This window comes from Rhincodon typus, chromosome 11 (assembly GCF_021869965.1).
Source record: "Rhincodon typus isolate 14 chromosome 11, sRhiTyp1.1, whole genome shotgun sequence".
Lineage (NCBI taxonomy): Eukaryota > Metazoa > Chordata > Chondrichthyes > Orectolobiformes > Rhincodontidae > Rhincodon > Rhincodon typus.
In genome coordinates, this window is record NC_063342.1 from 39890986 (window position 1) to 39912638 (window position 21653).

The window sequence follows — 21653 nt, forward strand, 5'->3', positions numbered from 1 at the left end:
GAGAGAGAGAGAGAGAGCGCGAGAGAGAGAGAGAGAGAGAGCGCGCGCGAGAGAGAGAGAACGCACGAGAGAGAGAGAGCGCGAGAGAGAGCGCACGAGAGAGAAAGCGCGCGCGAGAGAGAGCGCGCGACAGAATTGTCTTATTGCTAAGCTCGTCTGGATCCTCACAAATCAAGATTCGTCTGTCTTTTACATTACAGACCTCAGTAACAGAGCTACTCACCTCACGTGGTCACTAGAAAATAAAAGTTTCCCACCATACCTAAACAAAATCTTAGTTTATATAACATCATTTTAAATGCAAAGGTTCCAATTTAAAAATCACAGTTTATCCTAGAGCATGACAGTAGTTTAAACATTCACAACACATTCAATAATAATATTTTATTGGGATACAAACATTGCAAGTTATTCCTTTTACTCAAGATATCCCAAATTAACAACTTTGTAAGTGGGAAATAGGTCTCCTCAACAATTCCAACATAATGCAAAACTAAGCTGCACTGATTCGTGACACCAGTACCCCTTTCTGATTTTTATGACAGTTGAACAAACTAACAAATTGTACGTTGTTAGACTGAAACCCATTGTAGGTATTATTTGCCATTATGCTTGTTCTAACATCTTTCTTTTAAGAAAGGGAGGAATTTCAAAATTGTAGCTTTATCACTGGGAGCAGAACAAAGTTTGGATGCAAGATGTTGCAAAGTTATTGCAATGCAATTCAGACTGAGTGACAAAACTGGGATGTGTTGTACACTCTCACTGGTGAAATGAGTACCATGTGGGCTGAAAAACAATTTGTACTTCTATTGTGTCACCAAATAATTTAAATTTTTCTTCCAGCATTTGGGCTTAACTTTCAAGGGCTGTAATTAAAATTATGGCTTTTTGAATGAACAATGTCAAAACCACAGTCAGTACAATTTGACAACATTGCAGAAAGGGGCATCTGTAGATATTGCATCATGGTAACACTATCAGCCTTGAGAAAACTCCATTTTAAATACTGCAGGATGAGCAGCTTTTTAATACCATCATAGCTGAAGTATTTTATATGATGGAAAGCATTAGCCACTGCTCCCACTTACAACAGCAATGGAGTTATTCAAACTGTTGAATAGGTTTACATTATGAAGCTTGGTTTTGATGTGTTCATGAAGAAACAGCCTTTCAAAACATCAGGTGGTCTCAACAATGAATAGAGGTCAGTTTTACAAGTTGTAACGCAATTTATCAATTTTAGGAAGTCATACAACTATACAGTTTGGAAATAAGCCACGGGAGGAGCATTAACTCAGGAGTATTATTTCTTCCAACTGTCTACCTTTTCCACAATTGGAAGTTGTCTCTTCAGCAGCTGGGATTAGAGGGTGGGCTAATAGCAAAGAAAATCTCTGCAAATGTGAATTTATGCACTTACGTAGTGTTTCCACATGAACTTCAAGCTAAAGTTTGTTTAGGAACATAGGACTTAGGAGTAGTCCATTTGGCCCTTTCAGACTACTCAATATACCGAGAAGATCATGGAAAATATGCCCTTTGTCTCAATTCCGCTTTCCTGCCTGTCTCCCATAATCCTACACTCCTGTATTCATCAAAAATCTAACTCTGCCATGAATAAATGCAGTGGTCCAGCATTTGCTCCTTTCTGGAACACAGAGAATAACATACTATCAGAAATAATTCTCATCTTGGTCTTGAAAAGGATGCTGATTATTCATAGACTTTTATTAGAGGACTCGTTCTTAGATTACAATAATTCTTTTTCATATCAGGAGACTAAAACAATGCAAAGTACACAAATGTGGTTTTAAGGATACACTTTTATGCTCCCTTCCTCTTGCAATTAACAAGATTTTGCCTTCCTAATCACTTGCTGAACTTGTGTGTTAACTTTTATGATTCCAAGACACCCAAATCCATTTGTACAGCCAGATTCCATAATTTTTTTGCCCATTTAAGTAGTCTGCTGCTTTTTTTGTTCTTTCTGCCAAAATAGATGGGCTCACAATTTCCCACGTCATATGAATTTGGCAGGTAGACTGTCAGCTCATTGAACCTATGTAATGTCCTATGCAGTGACTCTATCTCCTCTTGATAAATTACATTCTTACCCATGTTTCTGTTTTCAGCAAATATAGCCACCATATATTCAATCCCTTAATCGAATTCATTGATGAGATTGAGCAGTTGAGGACTCAGCATCGATCTCAATTACACTCAACTGGTTACAATCTGCTAATTGATAGAAGGCCACATCCCACCCCATCATTCTATGAGGCTCCAGTGAAAATAAGCCTTGCCTGCCCAACTTTTCCACAAATAACATCTTCCCAAAAATCAAATCTAGTACCAATGCATTTCTTCAAAAAGGAGACCAAAATTGCACACAGTATTTGTGATGTTGTCTCACCAATACCCTGTGTAACTGAAGCAGGCCATAAATACTTTTGTTTTATAAAAGCATGCCAGAGAAAAACAGCAGGTCTGGCAGCAGCTTTAGAAAGAAAAACTGTTGGCATTTCAAGACCAGTGGCTCTCCATCAGAACTGATCCAACACGGAGGATTTTGGAAGATAGTTTGATGTTGCTTCATGTTGAGCATGTTAAGGTTATAGGTTCATAAAGGGAATTTTCAACAAAGCAAAGTCCCATATACTTGCGATCCATACTGAAACCTAGTTTTGGAAAGGGAGCTATTGTACAGAAAACAAAAATGGAGCTACCCAAAGCTTGTCCACATTGCGACAAGCCCTTTCCAGTATTATCCTTTAAAAGTGACTGTTCTGCTACCTTCCTTTTCTACATACAATCTCCTGAGATGTACAGTCTGCTCAAGGTTCCAAGAATGGCTTTGTGAAACCTGGGGCTTTATGTTCATTGACAAGCTGGTCAGTTCATTTATCATTTGAGCAGTAATTTAACAGCAGGACCTAATCTCAATTTTTGCCCAAAACTTCATTAAAAATCTTTTCAAGTGAGAATACAAAAAATTTTAAACCTTTTGAGGTCAACCCCATTGTTAGACACAATTCTATGGTACAAGCAAAATCAGAAGAGTTCAATCCAGCCCCATATCTGCAATTGAAGTAGGTGCAGATTATTAGGACCCAGAACCTTGGGAAATTTTTGAAAACAAAAACAGAAGTTGCTGGAAAAGCTTAGCAGTTTGGCAGCATCTGTGAAGAGAATTGAAAGTTAACGTTTCGGGTCTGGTGACCCTTCCTCAGAACCCTTGGGCAAGTTTTCCCTATTTTACTGAAGGACTGGAGGGCTATATGGCACCTTCACTATCCTATCGAATTCAACACTAATGATCAAGGTTTGATGAATCCTGCAAAATTATTTTTAAAAGATCTTCAATAGATTGACCTATGACAATGTGGCAGCTGCATTTGATAGTTCAATGACTATAATTATTTAAAAAGACAATTAGAATTGCAGAGAACTGAAGGTAAACGTTCCACAACACTCTCGTTTTTGATTCTCAGCAGATGTAGAGATTGTAAAGAATGGATGCTATCAAGGTTACCAGGGCAAAGTTATTGCTGTATTGTCTTTAAGTCATCCTACAGGCACACAGAGTCAATGATAGAATGGTGGATATGAAAACCAGCGGTTCGTGCATTAATAACAAATCTTGAAAAATGTTGAGCTTCTAAAGTGTTATTGCATTACAACCATTCAGGCAAGCAGTGAACATTTCATAACACTCTTCACTTCAACCTTGTAGATAGCAAGCTAGTTTTGAGGGCTCAGGAGATGAGCCTCTCATTACCAAGTACTCAGTTTCTGTTAGGCTTCTGTAGTCATGACTGGTCCTTTAAGCGAGTCAACAATAATAAATTCCTGCCCCATCCAAGACATTTAATATAGAGCACTCAGCCATAATAAAAAGTAGCTGAGAATTTTGTGAAGGCCATGCAATAAGAATGTTAACAGCTAGTTGTCAAATGTGATATTAAAAGTAATTCTGAAATGTCATGATTTGGTAAATTACTCAATGTCAACTCGAGAAATGAGAAGACAGCCTGAATGATTTTTGTCTTACTCATAACAAACACACACTGCCATACCTCTTAATACATAGATTTTTAAACAAAAAAAAAGTCAAGATTTTAATCCCACAATCCCAAAAGTTGCTAACCACACAAGGACACACATCACAATCTTCACGTTCAATATACTGTCCTCTCCGAAAATTAGATTTTCTTTCAACGAGCATTGCTCTTAAAGAAACTACAGTGGACTAAGTTATAATCTCATGGTTACACTGTTACTGCTTGCAGCTTATCAAAAGGGCACAAAAGAGGAAGCAAAAGCACAAACAGTATTATGTCCACTTGTGAACATTCAAGAGAAACTTTAATAAATAGTATACTACCCCTGTTTCAATAATAATGGTATCAAACGTTAATATTCCAATTTCAACTCCACAGGAAAATGCATGCAGTTATAATTTTTACTAGAATAAAGCCGCCACCTTGATCCTACAAAACAATCTTTGGGTGGGATGGGGGAGGAGGAAAGAAGCAATGATAAATTGACAAAACAGGGAGGGGGGCATGACAGGCTGAAGACTTCGGCAGTGACGTTCAGCACTTAAGTTTTCAAAATGCAAAAAGGACATTAGATATCTAAAAAATTTAAATCAAAATTATTTGCATTTTATAGGAGCTCGGTTCCCATGTTCACATGGCTTAATTGCCAATACATTCTGCAGTTACATCGTATTCTTTACTCACCTTAAGACTTGATTCATAGTCAGTGTTCACCTTAAACATCAACCCAAGACGCAAGTGAATCTCGTTGGCCCGAGAGAAGCTAGGATCAATATAAAGCACTTCTTGAAATGCTTTAATTGCCCTGAAAATAGAACAAAAGTAACTTAGCATCCTTAGTCTTAAATTTATTTGAAGGAAACACTTTCTTCATAGCCTTGTCTCCTATGAACAAGCAGAATTACGAACTTGTTTTCCCCTCCATCATACCTTCTGTTACAACAATAGTTAAACCTAACTGAAGCATCAATAGATGTCTAAAAAGTCAGAGAAAAATACTTTTAACATTGGAAATGAAACACTTGTCATCTAAAATGGCATGTTACTGTCTAATCCCTAATATGTATTTCGATGTACAGTGCCCCATCATTTAGAAGGACACTCTCGAACAAACATTACTTGCTGACGTGTATGAAGACTAATGTAACAATTTTTTTTTAAAGAATGGAGCTTTGTCTCTTCATTTTTCTCCTGGTCCCAGCCACAGTAAAACAAAACAATTAATAAGACTGCTGTTTTCTCAAATATGCACAAAACACTAAATTACATTCTACTGCTTTTTTTTTTAAGAAAGACTTTATGCCCCAAAGAATCACATGCACAAAATCTAAATTAGGACCATCAGGTCACTTTGAGCTTCTCTTTCTTTTTTTTAAAATTGCAAAGCAAAGAAAAGACGTTCCTCTCTGTGGACAAGCTATGTGGCAGCTTTGTCTTAATTTGTCTTTAGAATATTAAACAGGGATGAAGTATGCAGCATTCTGGTCAGCTTTAACACTACAGCAGATAAGCACAGCTCAGGATTCAGCAGATTTTGACATGACGTAACTGCATAAACTGCATGAAATAGTGGTCAATATAGTTTAAACAACAATTTTGCCCAATGTAGTAGACAGTACAAGTGATTGGGACTGTTCACATGCATTAAGCTTTGTCAGTTTTACCAAGGCCTCTACTCCAAATGCTGCAACATTTGGAGTAGGGACCTTGTTTCTCACCCATATGCTAACAAGGTTATATCTTACTGTCCAAACTGAAGAACTCCAAAACTTAATTTGGATGTTGGGGTGCAACTTCTCCACCACCAGCTCCAGCCAATATTTCTTCCCTCCAAAGGCTTTTGTTTTAGTCAAATGAAAGTCCAACTATAGCTTAAGAGGTTATGTCTGACTGTGATATGCAAACATATGAAGTGATGCAGCATCACATGATCTTGCTCGCTCATGCAGCCCATGGTAAGCTACAACCACTGTAAGATTTTCTTAAAGATTATTTTTCTTAACTCAACAGATTTCCTACCCCCTCTCCAGGTGCTGTGATCAATAACCACATAAATTGGAAACCCTGCGTAACTACATTTATAAAAGTGTCCAACATACAAATACTCATACTTCTGAATGCAATCCCATATAGGGATGAGAGTTTAAGGATGTGACATAAAAATGTTTCCTGTCCTTATGAATGGCTACTTTATATTGTCCTGCACTGTGTTCCAACTTCAGTCCAAATCAAATGGCAAACAAACTCAAGTACAGAACCCACTCACAACCTTTATTGCCTATACGGTCTGCGAAGAGTCTGCGCTCAATGCACTGCACCAGGTATACTGGCAACATTTAACACAATATGGCATCAAAAAGACCTAAGGAAAATCAAAGTAATTGAGAATCGGGTAGGAAGTTCTCCATTGGTCAGGATCAAAACTAACACAAAAGGAGGATGCTGTTATTATTGGAGACTAATAACTTAGTCCCAGGACATTGCTATCATAGTTCAACTTTCCAGATACTGAAGTGGTTCATGACCAGCAGTAAGACCTGAAGAACATTCAGGATTAGTCTGATAAGTCACAATCTCCTGAAAGATAAAACCTTAGCACCACTGCTGAATCCCAAACACAAGTTCCTGGGGTTCACCACCTAATCAGGTCTTAAATGGTATAGCCAAATAAATATTGTGATTATAAAGTGCAGCTCAAATGCCGAGTAAGTTGTGGTCAGCAACTTGCCTCCCAACTGTTCAAAGCTTTTTCACTAAGTGCAAGTTAAATAAAATACTCTCCACCTGATCTAGAAGAGTGCTATTCCAATGACACTCGGAGTTCAAAACCATTCTTGATAAAGTAGCTTATTTAACTGGCACACTATTCACCATTTTAAACACATACATGCTTCCTCCAAAGAATCAGAGAAAAGATGTACTGAAGCAACTAGCTGTTTTCACAGCACCTTCCAAACCCACAACCTATTTAGAGGAGGACAAAGGGCAGCAAGCATTTAGGAACACCAGAACTTGCAAGTTGTCCTCCAAGACACACAACATCCTGAATTGCAAATATATCAATAGCTCCACTAATGTCAAAGGGTTAACGTATCAAAAAAAATACTCACAATAGTATTGTGCATGCATAACACAAACTGCAATGATTTGCAAAGACAGCTCCCCTCTTTTCAAAGGCAACCAGGGGAGAACAGTACGGCAGTGCAAACAGATAGGCAGACTCCAGACATTTACATTTAATCTAGAGGAGTTTGTTTCTTTACTTAATTGTTAATGCTTCCTTTAGCTTTTGTAGCATAAATCCTTGCAATTTAGTGTCTCTTGCCCTCCAGCCCATCAGAAACTTAATTTTGTTCTTCAGTCCTTCCCCCATTTCACTTGCTCAAAACCTTTTCAGCACTAAGGATGAATCAACCCGAAATATCAATTCTTTGTTTTCACCGACACTCTTACACTTTCTGTTTTGATCTTAGCTTAAAATTAAAGCCAGGCCACTGAAGAGAAAAACTGAAAAGAACATTTATAGAAATAGTGGAAGAAATCTGTAACCGTCACTGAATGTCGTGGATACTGGATCAATTTAAACTTTAAAAGATGAAAATGAGCAGATTTTTATTGTGTGATAGGGAACTGGACAAATGGCTTGGGAATGGAGTTGAGGATCAGATCGACCAAGATCAATAGGCCAAATATGTACCTCTTAATTCTGTACAATTCGTATCCTAAAGATTGCAATCTTGCTCTGAACAAAATAATTTATTCAACTTCTTTTGCTGCTATGCAATCACATTATTGAATCCTGTCCGACAATTTTGAGCAGAATGAAACTTGAGATTTAAAACAATAAAACACTTTTGCACAGGCTCAATTACTTTCAAAAGCACAACTTCATTCTGATTTGGAAGGAGGTTAATAATGGGAAAAATTCAAAGATCCAAAATCATAAAACATGCATATTATCCAACCAAAATGTTGGACATACACACTCAGCAAGTCTGGCAGCATCGAGGAAGATTAAAATAGTTAATGTTACAGTTTGTAACCTTTCATCAGATCTCATGCAATTAATGATGAAAGGTCACAACCTGAAACTTTAACTCTTTCTCTCCCCATAGATGCTTACAGATTGTTCTGAAAGGTCACTGAACTCGAAATATCAGCTCTGTTTTCTGTCCACAGATGCTGCCTGACCTGCTGAGATTTTCCAGCAATTTGTTTTTGTTTTCCAGCATCCACAGTTCTTTTGTTTATTTGTTTCCAGATTTGCAGATTATTTCAAGCATTTTATGTTTTGATAGCCTATGTTTTATGTTCGATCAAAAAATATTAACTGCGCTGATGGCTTAAAGTTTGCACATTTTTATTTTAGAATATGAAACTGCCTTAAAAGGTTACAACAGAACTATTATTTTGTACTGCTGTTTGTATCTCAAATTCACACGCACAAAACAAAGCATGTGATTTAGTGACACCATGTGGCCAAAACTTCACAGTAGAGAACACAAAAAAATGCTTCCAACAAAACCACTGCAGACTCTGTAAATGACAAAAGCAATAGCACTGAATGCGCAACTATTAAATTATCCAGTCTAAATTTCATAGTACTGTAAAACAATTTTAGGACATCAAAGAGTTACACTAACTGCCCCTTCCCGCAATGCAGTTTCCTCGAACATGAGATGCTTACCTATGCGAGTTTCTTTCAGGAATGACCACAGTCAACACGGTCGTAAAATAAGACTGCGTACTTATAACCAGCTGGAAGAACAGCATTCTACCTTACTTCTACCTACTTGCAATTATACAATAGTTCCTCTAAAATGGAAGGTAAAAAAAAATTCCCGTTGAAAAGCAAACAAATGACAGAATGCCTGGAGATCTTTATTTAGCAACAAGAGTTTTCAATGAAACAGTTCAAATATTTTAGCATTTGACATCAGAACCAGGAATAACATCCATCCCATATTTTAATGGATTTATGCATATTGTCAACATTGTCCCGGCTCCACAGCAAGTCATCCTTGCAAATCTGTACACTACAGCCTCTCATGCAATGAGAAATGCCAGGTATAAATGTTTGCAATTGTCCGCAATTCTCAAAACCATCACTTCTGGTGTTAAACCTGCCTAAGACCAATTGAACTGATTCCAAGTGACAATATGACTTACAAGAACAGAAATTCCTGGAAATGCTCAGCAGATCCGGCAGCAATGGAGAAGAAAAATCAGTTAACTTTTCGGGTCCAGTGACCCTTCCTCAGGACCAGACCCGAAACATTAATTCTTATTTTTTCTTCACAGATGCTGCTATATCTGCTGAGCTTTTGCACCAACTGTTTTTGTTCCTGATTTAAAGCATCTGCTGTTCTTTTGGTTTTTAGACAATGTGGCTGAGCCTGGAAAGTGAATGGTTGCTTCAAATTTTGTTCAAACTTATTGTTCCTTCCTGTGTGTTGAGCAATTTCCTTTCAACATGGTGCTCAGTTACGAGTACCACAAGGATTTATTCTGGGTCCTCTTCTATTTGTGATTTTTGTAAATGATTTGAATGTAGGAGTGGAAGGGTGGATTTGTACGTTCGCGGACGATATGAAGGTGGGTCGAGTTGTGGATAATGTGGAGGGCTGTTCTAGGTTACAAAGGGACATTGATAGGATGAAGAGCTGGGCTGAGAAGTGGCAGATGGAGTTTAACCCTAAAAAGCGTGAGGTGATTCATTTTGGAAGGTCAAATTTAAAAGCAGAATACAGGGTTAACGGAAAGATTCTTGGCAGTGTGGAGGAGCAGAGGGATCTTACGGTTCATGTCCGCAGTTCCCTGAAAGCTGCCACCCAGGTAGATAGAGTTGTTAAGAAGGCGTATGGGGTGTTAGCTTTCATTAATAGAGGGATTGAGTTCAAGAGCCGTGAAGTTATGCTCCAGCTATTCAAAACCCTGGTTCGGCCACATCTGGAGTATTGTGTTCCGTTCTGGTCGCCTCTTTATAGGAAAGATGTGGAAGCATTGGAATAGGTGCAGAGGAGATTTACCAGGATGTTGCCTGGAATGGAGGGAAGGTCTTACGAGGAAAGGTTGAGAGAGCTAGGCTTTTCTTTAGAACGACAATGGATGAGATGTGACTTGATAGAGGTGTACAAAATGATCAGAGGTATAGATAGAGTAGACAGCCAGAGACTTTTCCCTAGGGTGGAGGTAGCTATTACAAGGAGGCATAGTTTTAAAGTGAGTGGAGGTAGGTATGGGGAGACGTCAGAGGTAGGTTCTTTACTCACCCCACACGGGGTGTGGAATGCATTGCTGGAGAGGGTAGTGGAGTCGGCCTCAGTAGGGGCATTTAAGCAGCTATTAGATAGGCATATGGATGATAGTATAAGGTAGGGGTGGAGGTTAGGTAGACTTTAGGATTAGGGTAAAAGTTCAGCACAACGTCATGGGCCGAAGGGCCTGTACTGTGCTGTACAGTTCTATGTTCCCTGGGGATGAACTGGGATTCACGGGTATATCTGTCAACCACACCAAAAGGGAGAGGGGTTGAGGCGGATTAGTGGCTCAGAGGAAGACACACTGTGTACAGTACACATGGGGTGGATGACTTAGGGTGGGGGAAAAGAGATCACGGTGTGTACACGTGTCGCATTTGCAAAAAGTTTATGAAGCACTGGAGAGAGCATAAATTAAGTAAAATGTTGAGATAATTGCATGTGTCTTCAAATGGATACAATGAATGCTTTAAGACTTACAAAAGCCTTGAAAAACATTCATAAAAGAAACGTGTTGCTTCATTGTAGCAATTTGATTGAATCAGAGTATATTTAGAATTTTGCATAAAAATTTAAAATTGGTGTCACTTCACTCATGTTTAAGATCTTTTGTATCACTCTTCCCTTTGAATATCTATCCCACCTCAGGAAATTAAAAGATATTATACTTTTAACAAGAAATGGCTTCGGTATTAGGACTGTAACTGCTAAGTGAAATCCTAAATGGTAAATATGCATATTTCACAAACTGCTCCAAATATTTCTCAATAGGATATGGTGACCTGAGCAATGTACAACAGTATACCACAGACAACAAAAGGTAAAAGGATGACAGTTAATCAAAGTAACAATTCCAAACTCTTATTCCCTGCAAGGATTTTTCAAGGACAGCAAACTAGTGTCTTTTCCAAGTGGTACCCTGATTCCTGCCTTGCTTGAAAGGATGCATCAGTTGGATGGAAAAAAGCAAAGTAAACTGTCACAAGCTTCTTAGGGAGAAACTTGAGCTCTAGGACTCAGAATTCAAGCCGCAGCTGGAGACACTGTCCCACGTACCTCTCAGACCACACATTTAGAGGTGTGGTCACACCTGAAAGGACTGCAGAAAAGAACGGAATGGGTAATCACCAGGTAGATAGTGCAGGAATCTCCTGTGGTCCCACTCACAAACAGTCTGTGTTCTGGAAGCTGAGGAGGGTGCTGGAACCTCAAGGGAGTGCAGTCAAGAGCTAGGCCTCTGGTACTACAAGCAGTTTGAATGTACAGGAGGGGAGGAAGAAGAAAGCAGCAGGCAATAGTGAAAGGGGGTTCATTTGTTAAGGGAACAGATAAGCCATAGATATGACTCCAGGATCCTGTGCTGCCTCACTGGTGCCAGGGTCAGGGATTTCACGGAGCAGCTGCTGGACATCCTGAAGGGGGTGGGTGCTAAGACAAAGGTAGTGGTACACAATGGCACCAACCATATAGGCAGACCAAGGGATAAGATATTACATCAAGAGTTCACGGTGTAAGGCTGTAGATTAAAGAAGCAGGACTTTGAAGGTTGTAATCCAAGATCACGCGCAGTGGCATGTACTGGTCAGGGCAGCACGGTGGCTCAGTGGTTAGTTCTGCCGCCTCACTGCATCAGGGACCCGGGCGCGATTCCACCCTTGGGTGACCATCTGTGTGGAGTTTGCACATTCTCCACATGCCAGCATATGTGGTCCAGTTTCCCCTCGCAGTCCAAAGATGTGCAGGGCAGGTGGATTTGGCCATGTTAAGTTGCCCAGAGTCTTTTTTAAAGGTGGGAAATGAAGGATTGCAGAAGAGGGTATGGTGGGGTGGGGGTAGGGTCTGGATGGGATACTCTTTGGAGGGTCAGTGTGGACTTAATGGGCCAAATGATCTGTTTCCACACTGTTGGGATTCTATGATTCTAACACAGTAAGGTGAATGCATGGCTCAAGAGTTGATGCAGAAGAGAGATTCCTAGATCACTGGAACCGTTCCTGGGGAAGAAGGGACTTCTACAACTGGGATGGTCTGCACCTGAATTAGGATGGAACTAATATCCTTACAGGAGGGCTTGCTCGTGCTGTTTGGAGGAATTTCAAACCAGTTTAGCATGGATAAGGGACAGTGCATTAGTTCCATAGTAACACAGCGTAACTTAAAAGGAACCAAGGCAGGGTGAGTTCAACCATGTGGCATCTCAAGGGAGCAAGGCAAGGTTGGATAGCCTCAACATTAAATTTCAGGAGCACCAGAGGTAAGAATATGAGTTAAGGGAGCAGATTGAGACATAGAACTGCGATATTATTCCCATCACAGAGATGTGGTTAAGGGAGGGACAAGACTGGCAATTAACATTCTGACATATAGGCTCATCAGGCAGGACAGGGAAGGGTGCAAAAGTGGAGGTGGTGCTGCATTATTAGTTAGGGAATTAGTTACAGTAATAGAGAGGGATGAGTTGAAAGAGTTCTTGAAAGAGTTCAAATGAAACATTGAGAGTGGGCATTAGGAATAACAAGGGGGCAGTCACGTTGTTAGAAGTGTACTATAGCCTGCCCCCAAAAAGAGAGCAGGCAACTAAGGAGAGGTATGTAGTCAATTCACTAGAGTGGAAAACTAATAACAACAATAGCAGCTAATAATAATTATTATTAATATAATTCCACTAATAATTATTATTATTAATAGGGTAATTATATTTGGGGATTTCAACTGCTTCAAAATTAATTGAGATAATTATAGTATAAAGGATTTACAGGGGCAGATTTCTTGAAATGCATACAGGAGAGTTTTTTTATGTCAACATGTGGCTGGTCCTATAAGAATTCTATTTGCTCAGCACATCTGGTTTTCTTATCAACTGAAAGGCTCTGAAGGTTCCCATGGTGGCCTTCTCTTTCTATCAGTTCCTCCAAGAAAGGAAATTGTGCACAGCACTACACTGACAAAGACAGATTTGTGCTCAAACTGCTAAAAACTTTTCCTGAACATCCATTTACATCTGCTGAGGTAATTGCAAATCAAGTTCAAAGAACTTTGGCTAAGGATGGATTGAGCTTCCAACAAAGTCAGCTTTTATCAGCTGATAATTCTAACATCAATTCCGGTATTCATTTCTCTGCACATAGTGTATTCCTGGGGGGAAGAAAACTATTTAAAAAGCCGGTTTCCTGGTTCACATTGTCAACAATGCATTCCAGAAGCCTACGACAAGACCAGTCACTTCTGGTTACATCCTTTAGAATCCACTAATGGCTGCACTTGATCACCTTTTGCTTCACTATGTAACGTCAGTGCAGAGAAGCGGCCTTGAGTTTTTCATCACAGCATCAATGTACTGGTTGTGAAACTAATACTGTTTTGCCAAATAACGCGCTTGTTTTATCTTCAGCCTATGGAATTTACACTAGAAGCTCTCCAGTACCTTACATGAAGTGTGCATACTCGAATAAAGTCTAAATATGGACTTTTGGTAGGTGATTTGACAATGCAGACTTGGAGAACATACCTTTTTTCTGTTCGTTTCTGATATCACATACTCCAGAACAAACACTGGATAACATTAATATTCAAGCTCAGTGGTACTGATATAGCAACCCAACTACTGAACTGAGCACAAGGAACAAATAAAGCAGGGCTCATTCTCTGTCAGACCAAACAAGTTCGTCATATATATCTTGCATCGTTTTCAACACATCCTGAATTATTTTACAGTTAAGGAGCCATATTGAAGTACAACCACTGGATGCAAAATATTTAAATATGGTTAAACAAGTACTTCGGAAGAGGCTTGTTTAACACATCCAACCTTCCTACAGAAAATAAGCCCCTTATCCAAGAATATGTCGTGTTTATAATCTTTGGAGGTATAGAATGAGAGGTGATCTTATTGAAACATACAAGACATGGTACGGAATCAAGCACTTTAAGGAGGCAACTCACCATTGCCTTCAAGGTGGTGAGGTGTGGACAATGAATGCTGGCCAAACCAGCAACATCCACATCTCTGTGAAAGAATAAAGAAAATTGCTGTTACTGCCCTCCACTTCAACCTGTTTACTAACTTTAGAAAAACGATCACCCTTCTTCAGGCAAAATCACATGTTCACGTCGAAAAACAACAAAAATGCTGAGTCACTTTTGTTAATCAAGTAAAAGCTTGCAAGTAGATGGTACAATTAATCACTGATCACTTTGGGTCCTAACATGCAGTAAACTGACATTTGTCCAAATACACAGTCTTAATTCTTTAAAAAGAAACACTAGGCATAGATTAATTTTGTTGCAAAGAACTCAACTTCATGTTTACTCCTGTATAGACAAATTTTCAAGGAGAAAGGTTAGGAAAGTCCAGTTTAAGGGCTCCTTTGATATATGTCAAGTCAATTTGTCACTTAGCAAGTGCAATGCATGAGTGCTTTCCCAAGCAGAGCGACTCCTGCAATCTATACACACAACACAGACTCATTATTTTTTGAATCAAAGTACTCCTTAGCAGAGTCTCATTAAGATTCATTACTAAACCGATCACTTATTACATTTTGACAAGACTGAAACCATTTGCTGTGTTCTCTCAAACGTTCATTTTAGACCTCCATATCTGCGGGGTTTTTTCCTTACTCTAATTTATAATGTTTTCTTCTATGAATTTTTCCACAACCTGTAACAAACCCAGTTTTTGAACAAACTACCACAGTGAGTAGCCCTTGTTAAAGGACAGGATAAGCCAAGGCCCTGAGCAGCCAACCTCCATTGCTGGGGCCCAGTATAAATCCCCTGAGCACTTGTGGCAAGGCAGACCATGCTGCATATCACTGAGGAGTGATCTCTCTACAAATTATATATGGACTTATTTAGTATTTAAATGCACATTCACGATGCCAAGACATATAAGCTTATGAGTTAAAGGGAAATGGGATTAAAATACTCATTGTTTTTGACTGGCACAGACTCAATTGGCTGAAGAGCCTTTTTCTGTGCTGTAGCCCTCTATGACTCTGCAAAGGAAGTGGCTATCACCTAGGTTTGAGGACTTGCATTCATTAAAAAAAAAAATTCATGCATATTAACTATTTTCATATTCTCATTTTTCTTTAATGACTTTATACTGTCTTAAAAATGCTATAAATCTAGAAATATTCCTTTGAGCAATTGGCAAGCCATCCAAACCATCAATTTCCTCTAACTGAAATGTTTGCAGTTTCTTCCCCCTTCAACACTACTGTAAATTTGTTTCCCTTACTAGTTCACTGAAAATGATAGCCAGTGCTTTTTCCTTTAAAGATATTAACTAATCTATGCACTTCTACAATTATCTGATTTTGTTTCATGCTGAAAGTGAGTTTTGCATCCATTCTTGGAGCCAAGTCACCACGCAAGTACACTGAAATCATGAAAGGAATCTCAAAAGCCAGTTCAACATTGTAGGTAGTGTGTGTTGATAAGGCTGAATGTCCAGTGTTCCAGAACTTGGGTCTCACTATCACATTGTAAATTGAATTTACAATCAGAACCACGATTGCTGCTATGAAGAACATATTTATAATGCTGCACATGTGGTTCTGCAGAAACAGCCATTACTCAACGGAAGGTGGGGTTGGTTAGCTCAGTTGGCTGTATGGCTGGTTTGCAACTCAGAGTGATGCCAGCAGTGTGGGTTTGATTCCTGTAACAGCTGAGTTTACCATGAAGCACTATCCTAAGGGCGACATGGTGGCTCAGTAGTTAGCACTGCTGCCTCACATTCAATTGCACCCTTGGGCAACTGTCCGTACAAACTTGCACATTCTCTCCATGTCTGCATGGGTTTCTGCTGTGTGCTCTGGTTTCCTCCCACAGTCCAAAGATGTGCAGGTTAGGTGGATTTGCCATGCTAAATTGCACATAGTGTTCAGGGATGTATAGGTTAGGTCCACTAGCAATGGGAAATATAGGGTTACGGAAAAAGTAGGGAGATGGGTCTGGGTCTGAGTGGGATGCTCTTCAGAGAATCTGTGTGCATTTGTTGGGCTGAATGGTCTGTTTCCACACTGTTAAGCATTCTGCGATTCTGTGAACTCTGGCTTACAATTAAATCTAAAAGAGAACAGAACCTTTTAGAAGCAATCTGAAGCAACGTGCCTAAAATTACTGTTGCTGAGCTATTCAGAGACTAGCTGTGGGTCACCGAAAGTTTCCAATACAATGTATTCCTGCCTTTCACTTCCAAATGTTGCTGCTGTTAACTGCAGGAGGGAACTGCGCACTATAGGTCTAGCACAGCAAGTTGAGCAATGAATAAGCCAAAGTCATAACTGAATTAATCACTTAAATGATCCAAGGAGCACCTCGAACCACAATTTGTGCAGGGAAACAATGAAACTGGTAGAAAAGGAAAACATTCAGGGCTTGCAACCTAATTTTTGTTAGCAGGCTTTAGAAGTGCTCATTTCTTAAAAGAAAGCACAGGGAAAGGAAAGCTTTTTTTAATGATTTGGTATCAGGAGATGGTGCACTGCCCATCTTTAACTGTCCTTCAGTAGGCGATGGTGGACACTTTCTAAAACCACAGTAATCCATGTTGCGATAGCTAGGAAACTCTGTGGTTTTGAGAATATGTAAAGAGTGAGACAAGGCAATCAAACCCACCACCATATGGTGACTTTTGTGACATGGTGCATATACCAAGTTAACCTTTGAATTTAATGCGTCAACAACAAAGCAGTTAGGGAATACGTAACAGGATTCAGATGGACAGACAATTCAACATACTTAACAGAAAACGTATCCAAAAATAACGTAACCCTTATGCTAACTTACCCAAGTCACAATCGACCATTACCCCACACGCTGACCTGTTCCCTGCTGAGCAACACTGTGTTAAAATTCTGATCCTAGTTTTCAAATCCCTCCTTAGCCTCACCTCTTCAGATCTCCATGATCCTGCAGCTCCACATTACTCAACCCTCAGCTAACTGTACTCCTCCAATTCTGGAATCTTGGGCAACCTCAATTGTAAATCACTCAAATATCAACAGGCAACTGCCAAGGGCCTAAGCTCTGGAATTTCCTCCATTAAAAACTTCATCTCCCTAGCTTTCTTTGCTCCCATCATAAGCTCTTCAAACCCTACTTATTTGTCAAGCTTCATCACCTGGCTAACAGCTTAGTTCACACCTGTGGAAAACTTTGACAATATTGTCAACCACAGGTTTACAGAAGGGTAAAAGGTTGACGTTCTTCTGGAGAACAGCTAAGTCCCCTATGTTTATTAAAACTGCATCCAACAATACATTCAAAGCCTCATATTTTGGAGTCTGTATCTTTCCAAATGAATGCACTGAGGAGGAAAATTTTTCTTATTTCAATTTGTTCTCATGATGTGGCCATTGCTAGCTTGGCCAACATTTATTGCCCACCCTTAAGTGTGCTTGAAGGCAGCTCTTTACCAGCTTCTCTTGAAGTGCTGCCATCCTCAAGGTACAGGGACACCCAAAATGGCGTCAAGGAGGGAGCTCCAGGATTTTGACCTAAGGACCATGAAAGAACAGCAATATATTCCCAAGTCAGGATGGTGTGTGACTTGGAGGGGGAGCTTGAAGGTGGTGGTGTTCCCATGTATCTGCTGCCCTTGTCATTTTAGATGGAAGTGGTTGTGGATTTGGAAGGTGCTGTCTAAGATATATGGTGAATTTCAGCAATACATCCTTGTAGATGGTACGCGCACTGCTGCTACTGAGCATCGGCGGAGGAGACTGCCGATTATTAAATAAATATGGAAAGTATAATAGGATGTACCACTGTGGGGAGGTGAAGTTGGTGGGAGGAGGCTTGTATGAAGCACGAACAATGTGGTGTATGTTAGTTAGAACAGACTGTTTGTTTGGGGATTATAATTTCTATGCAATTAGACTTACTGCCATAACAGCTTCAGCTTTCATGTTCAGCTTACCTAGAAGTAACCAACTCACCAGTTCCCACTTGGGAGCTCGGATGGATTTATCAACAACGTCCTGGTTTTTTTTTCCTCTTTATGCACTTGTTCCCCCTTGAATCTGTGGAACTTTCCCACTGCTGCTCGTTCTGTTTGGAGCTCAAGGGGCCAGCAATTTTGTTTGAGGGATGATAGACTGTCATAGAATAAATGTATGATGATAACAACATTGACATCTTACAGCCTTTTGTGCTGACAAATGCTGTTTGCTACTGTCCTGATGGACACATGCATACAGTGAATGATGTGAGGGAAGTTAACCACATCTTCAAATCCCTGAGCACTCCCACATTGACTGTTTAGGTCGACTGGAATCATGTAATGAGGGTGCTGATGACCTACCGAATTCAAGGGTGTACTTCAGATTGGGAGATACAGTTAATATTCCCCGCTGCAGCCTCAAAAGGCCAAATAACAAAGAAAATTAAAAGCTGTAGTCATTTTTGAGAGCTATTGACAAAGATGGACTCCTTGATCCAAAAAGTTTCAGCCTGCTTGCAGAACAGAGAGCGTAAGATCCTTAAAACTCTCAATATATTGGGCTGAAATTTCTGGAGGTTTAATCCTGATTTGTTTGGAATCAGCTAATGGCCTAGCCAGAGGCCGGGGTTTTACAAATAGCTCCAACATCTCTGGGGCTGGGAAGAAGAAAATATCAGATAATTTTTCACTTTGCTCTGGGTGTGTTGCCAAACAAAGAGTTGGAGTGCTGGCTCATAGTTCTTTGCGAGTGGAGTCGCAGGTAGACAGGATAGTGAAGGCAGCATTTGGTATGCTTGCCTTTATTGGTCAGAGTATTGAGTACAGGAGTTGGGAGGTCATGTTGTGGCTATACAGGACATTGGTCAGGCCACTTTTGGAACATTGCATGCAATTCTGGTCTCCCTGCTATAGGAAGGATGCTGTGAAACCTGAAAAGGGTGCAGAAATGATTTACAAGGATGTTGCCAGGGTTGGCGGGTTTGAGCCATAGGGGACGTTGAATAGACTGGGGCTAGGTGGTAGTGGTGGTGGTTTAGATGATTTAGATGAAGGAACCAAGTTAATATATGCATGTCGGAAGACAACACAAAGCTAAAGGAGAAAGTGAGCTGTGAGGAGAATGCAGAGGTGCTTCAGTGCAATTTGAACAAATTGAGTGAGTGGGCAAATGCATGGTAGATGAAGTATAACGTGGATAAATGTGAGATTATCCACTTTAGTACCAAAAACAGGAAGGCAGCCATTACCTGAACGGCAATAGTTTGGGACAGAGGAAGTGTAACGAGACCTGGATGTTCTCGTACACCAGTCGCTTAAAGTAAGCATTCAGGTGCAGCAAGCAGTGAAGACGACAAATAGTATTTTGGCCTTCATAGTGAGAGGAATTCATGTATAGAGCAGGGATGTCTTGGTGCAATTGTAGAGGGCCCTGGTGAGACCACATCTGGAGTAGTATGTGCAGGTCTGGTTTCTGTACCCAAGGAAGAATATTCCAGCTATGGAGAGAGTGCAACAAAGGTTTATCAGACTGATTCCAAGGATAGCAGGACTGATGTGTGAAAAGAAGCTGGATCGATTAGGATATTATTCAGTGGAGTTGAGAAGAATGGGAGCAATAGGGGCTTACATTTTTAACAGGATTAGAAATGCAGAAGGTGGCCCCAATGACCATGGAGTCAAGAACCAAGAGTCACAGTAGAAGGCTTGAGGCTAGGCCATTTAGGACCGAGATGAAAAGAAATTTCTTCATCTAGAGCATGGTGAGCCTGTGGAATTCTGTGCTATATAAAGAGTTTGAGGCTGAAACACAATCTTTTCAGGAGGAGTTAAATATAGTTCTTAGGGCTCAAAGGATCAAAGGAGATGGGGAGAAATTGGTAACTGGTAGTAAATTGGATCATACTGAATAGCAGAGCAAGCTTGAAGAACCAAATAGCCTACTCCTGCTCCTATATTCCATCTTCATAAGACACTAGTTTGAGCATCAAAATTATTCAATTCATACTGACTAGGTGTGCACAGTTACTTCATTTGACCAAAGGAAAGTTAGTTGTAAGGATTCCAGACTGTAGTCATACCTTATTTCAAATGTAAGCCCAGAGAAAATGTCTCTCTCATATTGGTCTGGAAACATTAACTCTATTTCTCTCAACTATTTAACATACCTACTTCCTGCTATTCAAACTCATGTTACCAATTAGTACTGTCTACATCTTTTAGAATGATATGTTTGTGTTATTTGCAGCATCTTTACAAAGTACAGAGTGCTGACTTGGTTAGTGACTGCCAATGTTCCAGCTGTTTATCCAGATGTACACAATCAAAACTAAATGGCAGAATTTCAAGATATACTGTTCAGCAAACCCTGAGAATAATGTCGGTAACATGTAGTTCCGGATTCAGGAGTTTTATCATGTACTTGGTACCTTGAAATAACAAGTTCAACAGTTCTTCCTTGAATGTTGAAATCAGGTAGTGTTCACTCCTAGAGGAAATCCCTGAGGTGTGTATGCAGGAAACAGTATCTGAACTCAGCTAAGACATTAGCACGTAATAGTATGGACTGACTGAAGACAGAAGACAGCTTCAGTTACAAAAACAGAAAATATGGAGAAACTTAGCAGGTCTAGCAGCACCGGTGGAGAGAAAAACAAAGTTAATGTTCGAGTCCACTGACCTCTTCATCAGGACAGAGCTTCTCCAACACTGTTTCCATTTCAGTGTTTCAGCATTTGCAGGCTTTGTCAGATTCAGCTAAATTGACTGCTTGCACGTTTGAGAATCATGGAACTGCATGTCAACACACTGTCTTTGGGTGAGGCAGTACCACTTCAAGCTAATGGGGTTTATATAGGCCTTTTATATATCACAATGTTCCAAAGTGCTTCGCAGGCATGTTGTCGAAAAACGTTTTCCGTAGGAATGAACTAAACTGTGAGTAGAAAGAGTCTGGAAAGGAAAAAACAAAGCCACACAAAAGACACGTTCATCTTGCTGCTTCCAATGTTTTCCTTTGCCTTAATCAAAAATTCATCTTTTATAATGTGCTCACATCACCAAAGACTATGGTGACTGAAAAATCATCATTGTGGCTTGCAATGTTTGAAGTAATTTGTGACCAAATGGGCTCTAACCTGCTTCATGCTATTTTCCTCTTATAAATGGAGACTTTTTCTATTATGAAGCCAGGGTATTGAAATTTATTCTTCAAAAGCAATTTTAAACAATAATGGAATCAGAACAGTTACTTACCTCTGGTCTATGATTTTCATTGCCCTATTAAGCTGAACTGCACATAAGGAACTTCCAGATATTTAAAAGGATTTTGTGTTGATATTTTTTAATGGCTCTTGTTATATAGGTCTAACAGAATAT

General features: G+C 39.8%; 1 protein-coding gene across 4 annotated transcripts in view; it reads right to left on the reverse strand.

The window, feature by feature from the left end:
- Positions 1–21653, reverse strand: part of kdm6a (lysine (K)-specific demethylase 6A) — a 224219-nt gene that overhangs the window by 133001 nt on the left and 69565 nt on the right. For all 4 annotated transcript variants that reach the window (XR_007263189.1, XM_048602716.1, XM_048602715.1 and 1 more), the window contains exon 6: positions 4749–4869. Coding sequence is in view for 3 of the 4 variants with exons in the window: in XM_048602716.1 (XP_048458673.1) it covers positions 4749–4869 (121 nt within the window). In the remaining variant the exon portion in view is untranslated. The remainder of the gene's footprint in view (positions 1–4748; positions 4870–21653) is intronic.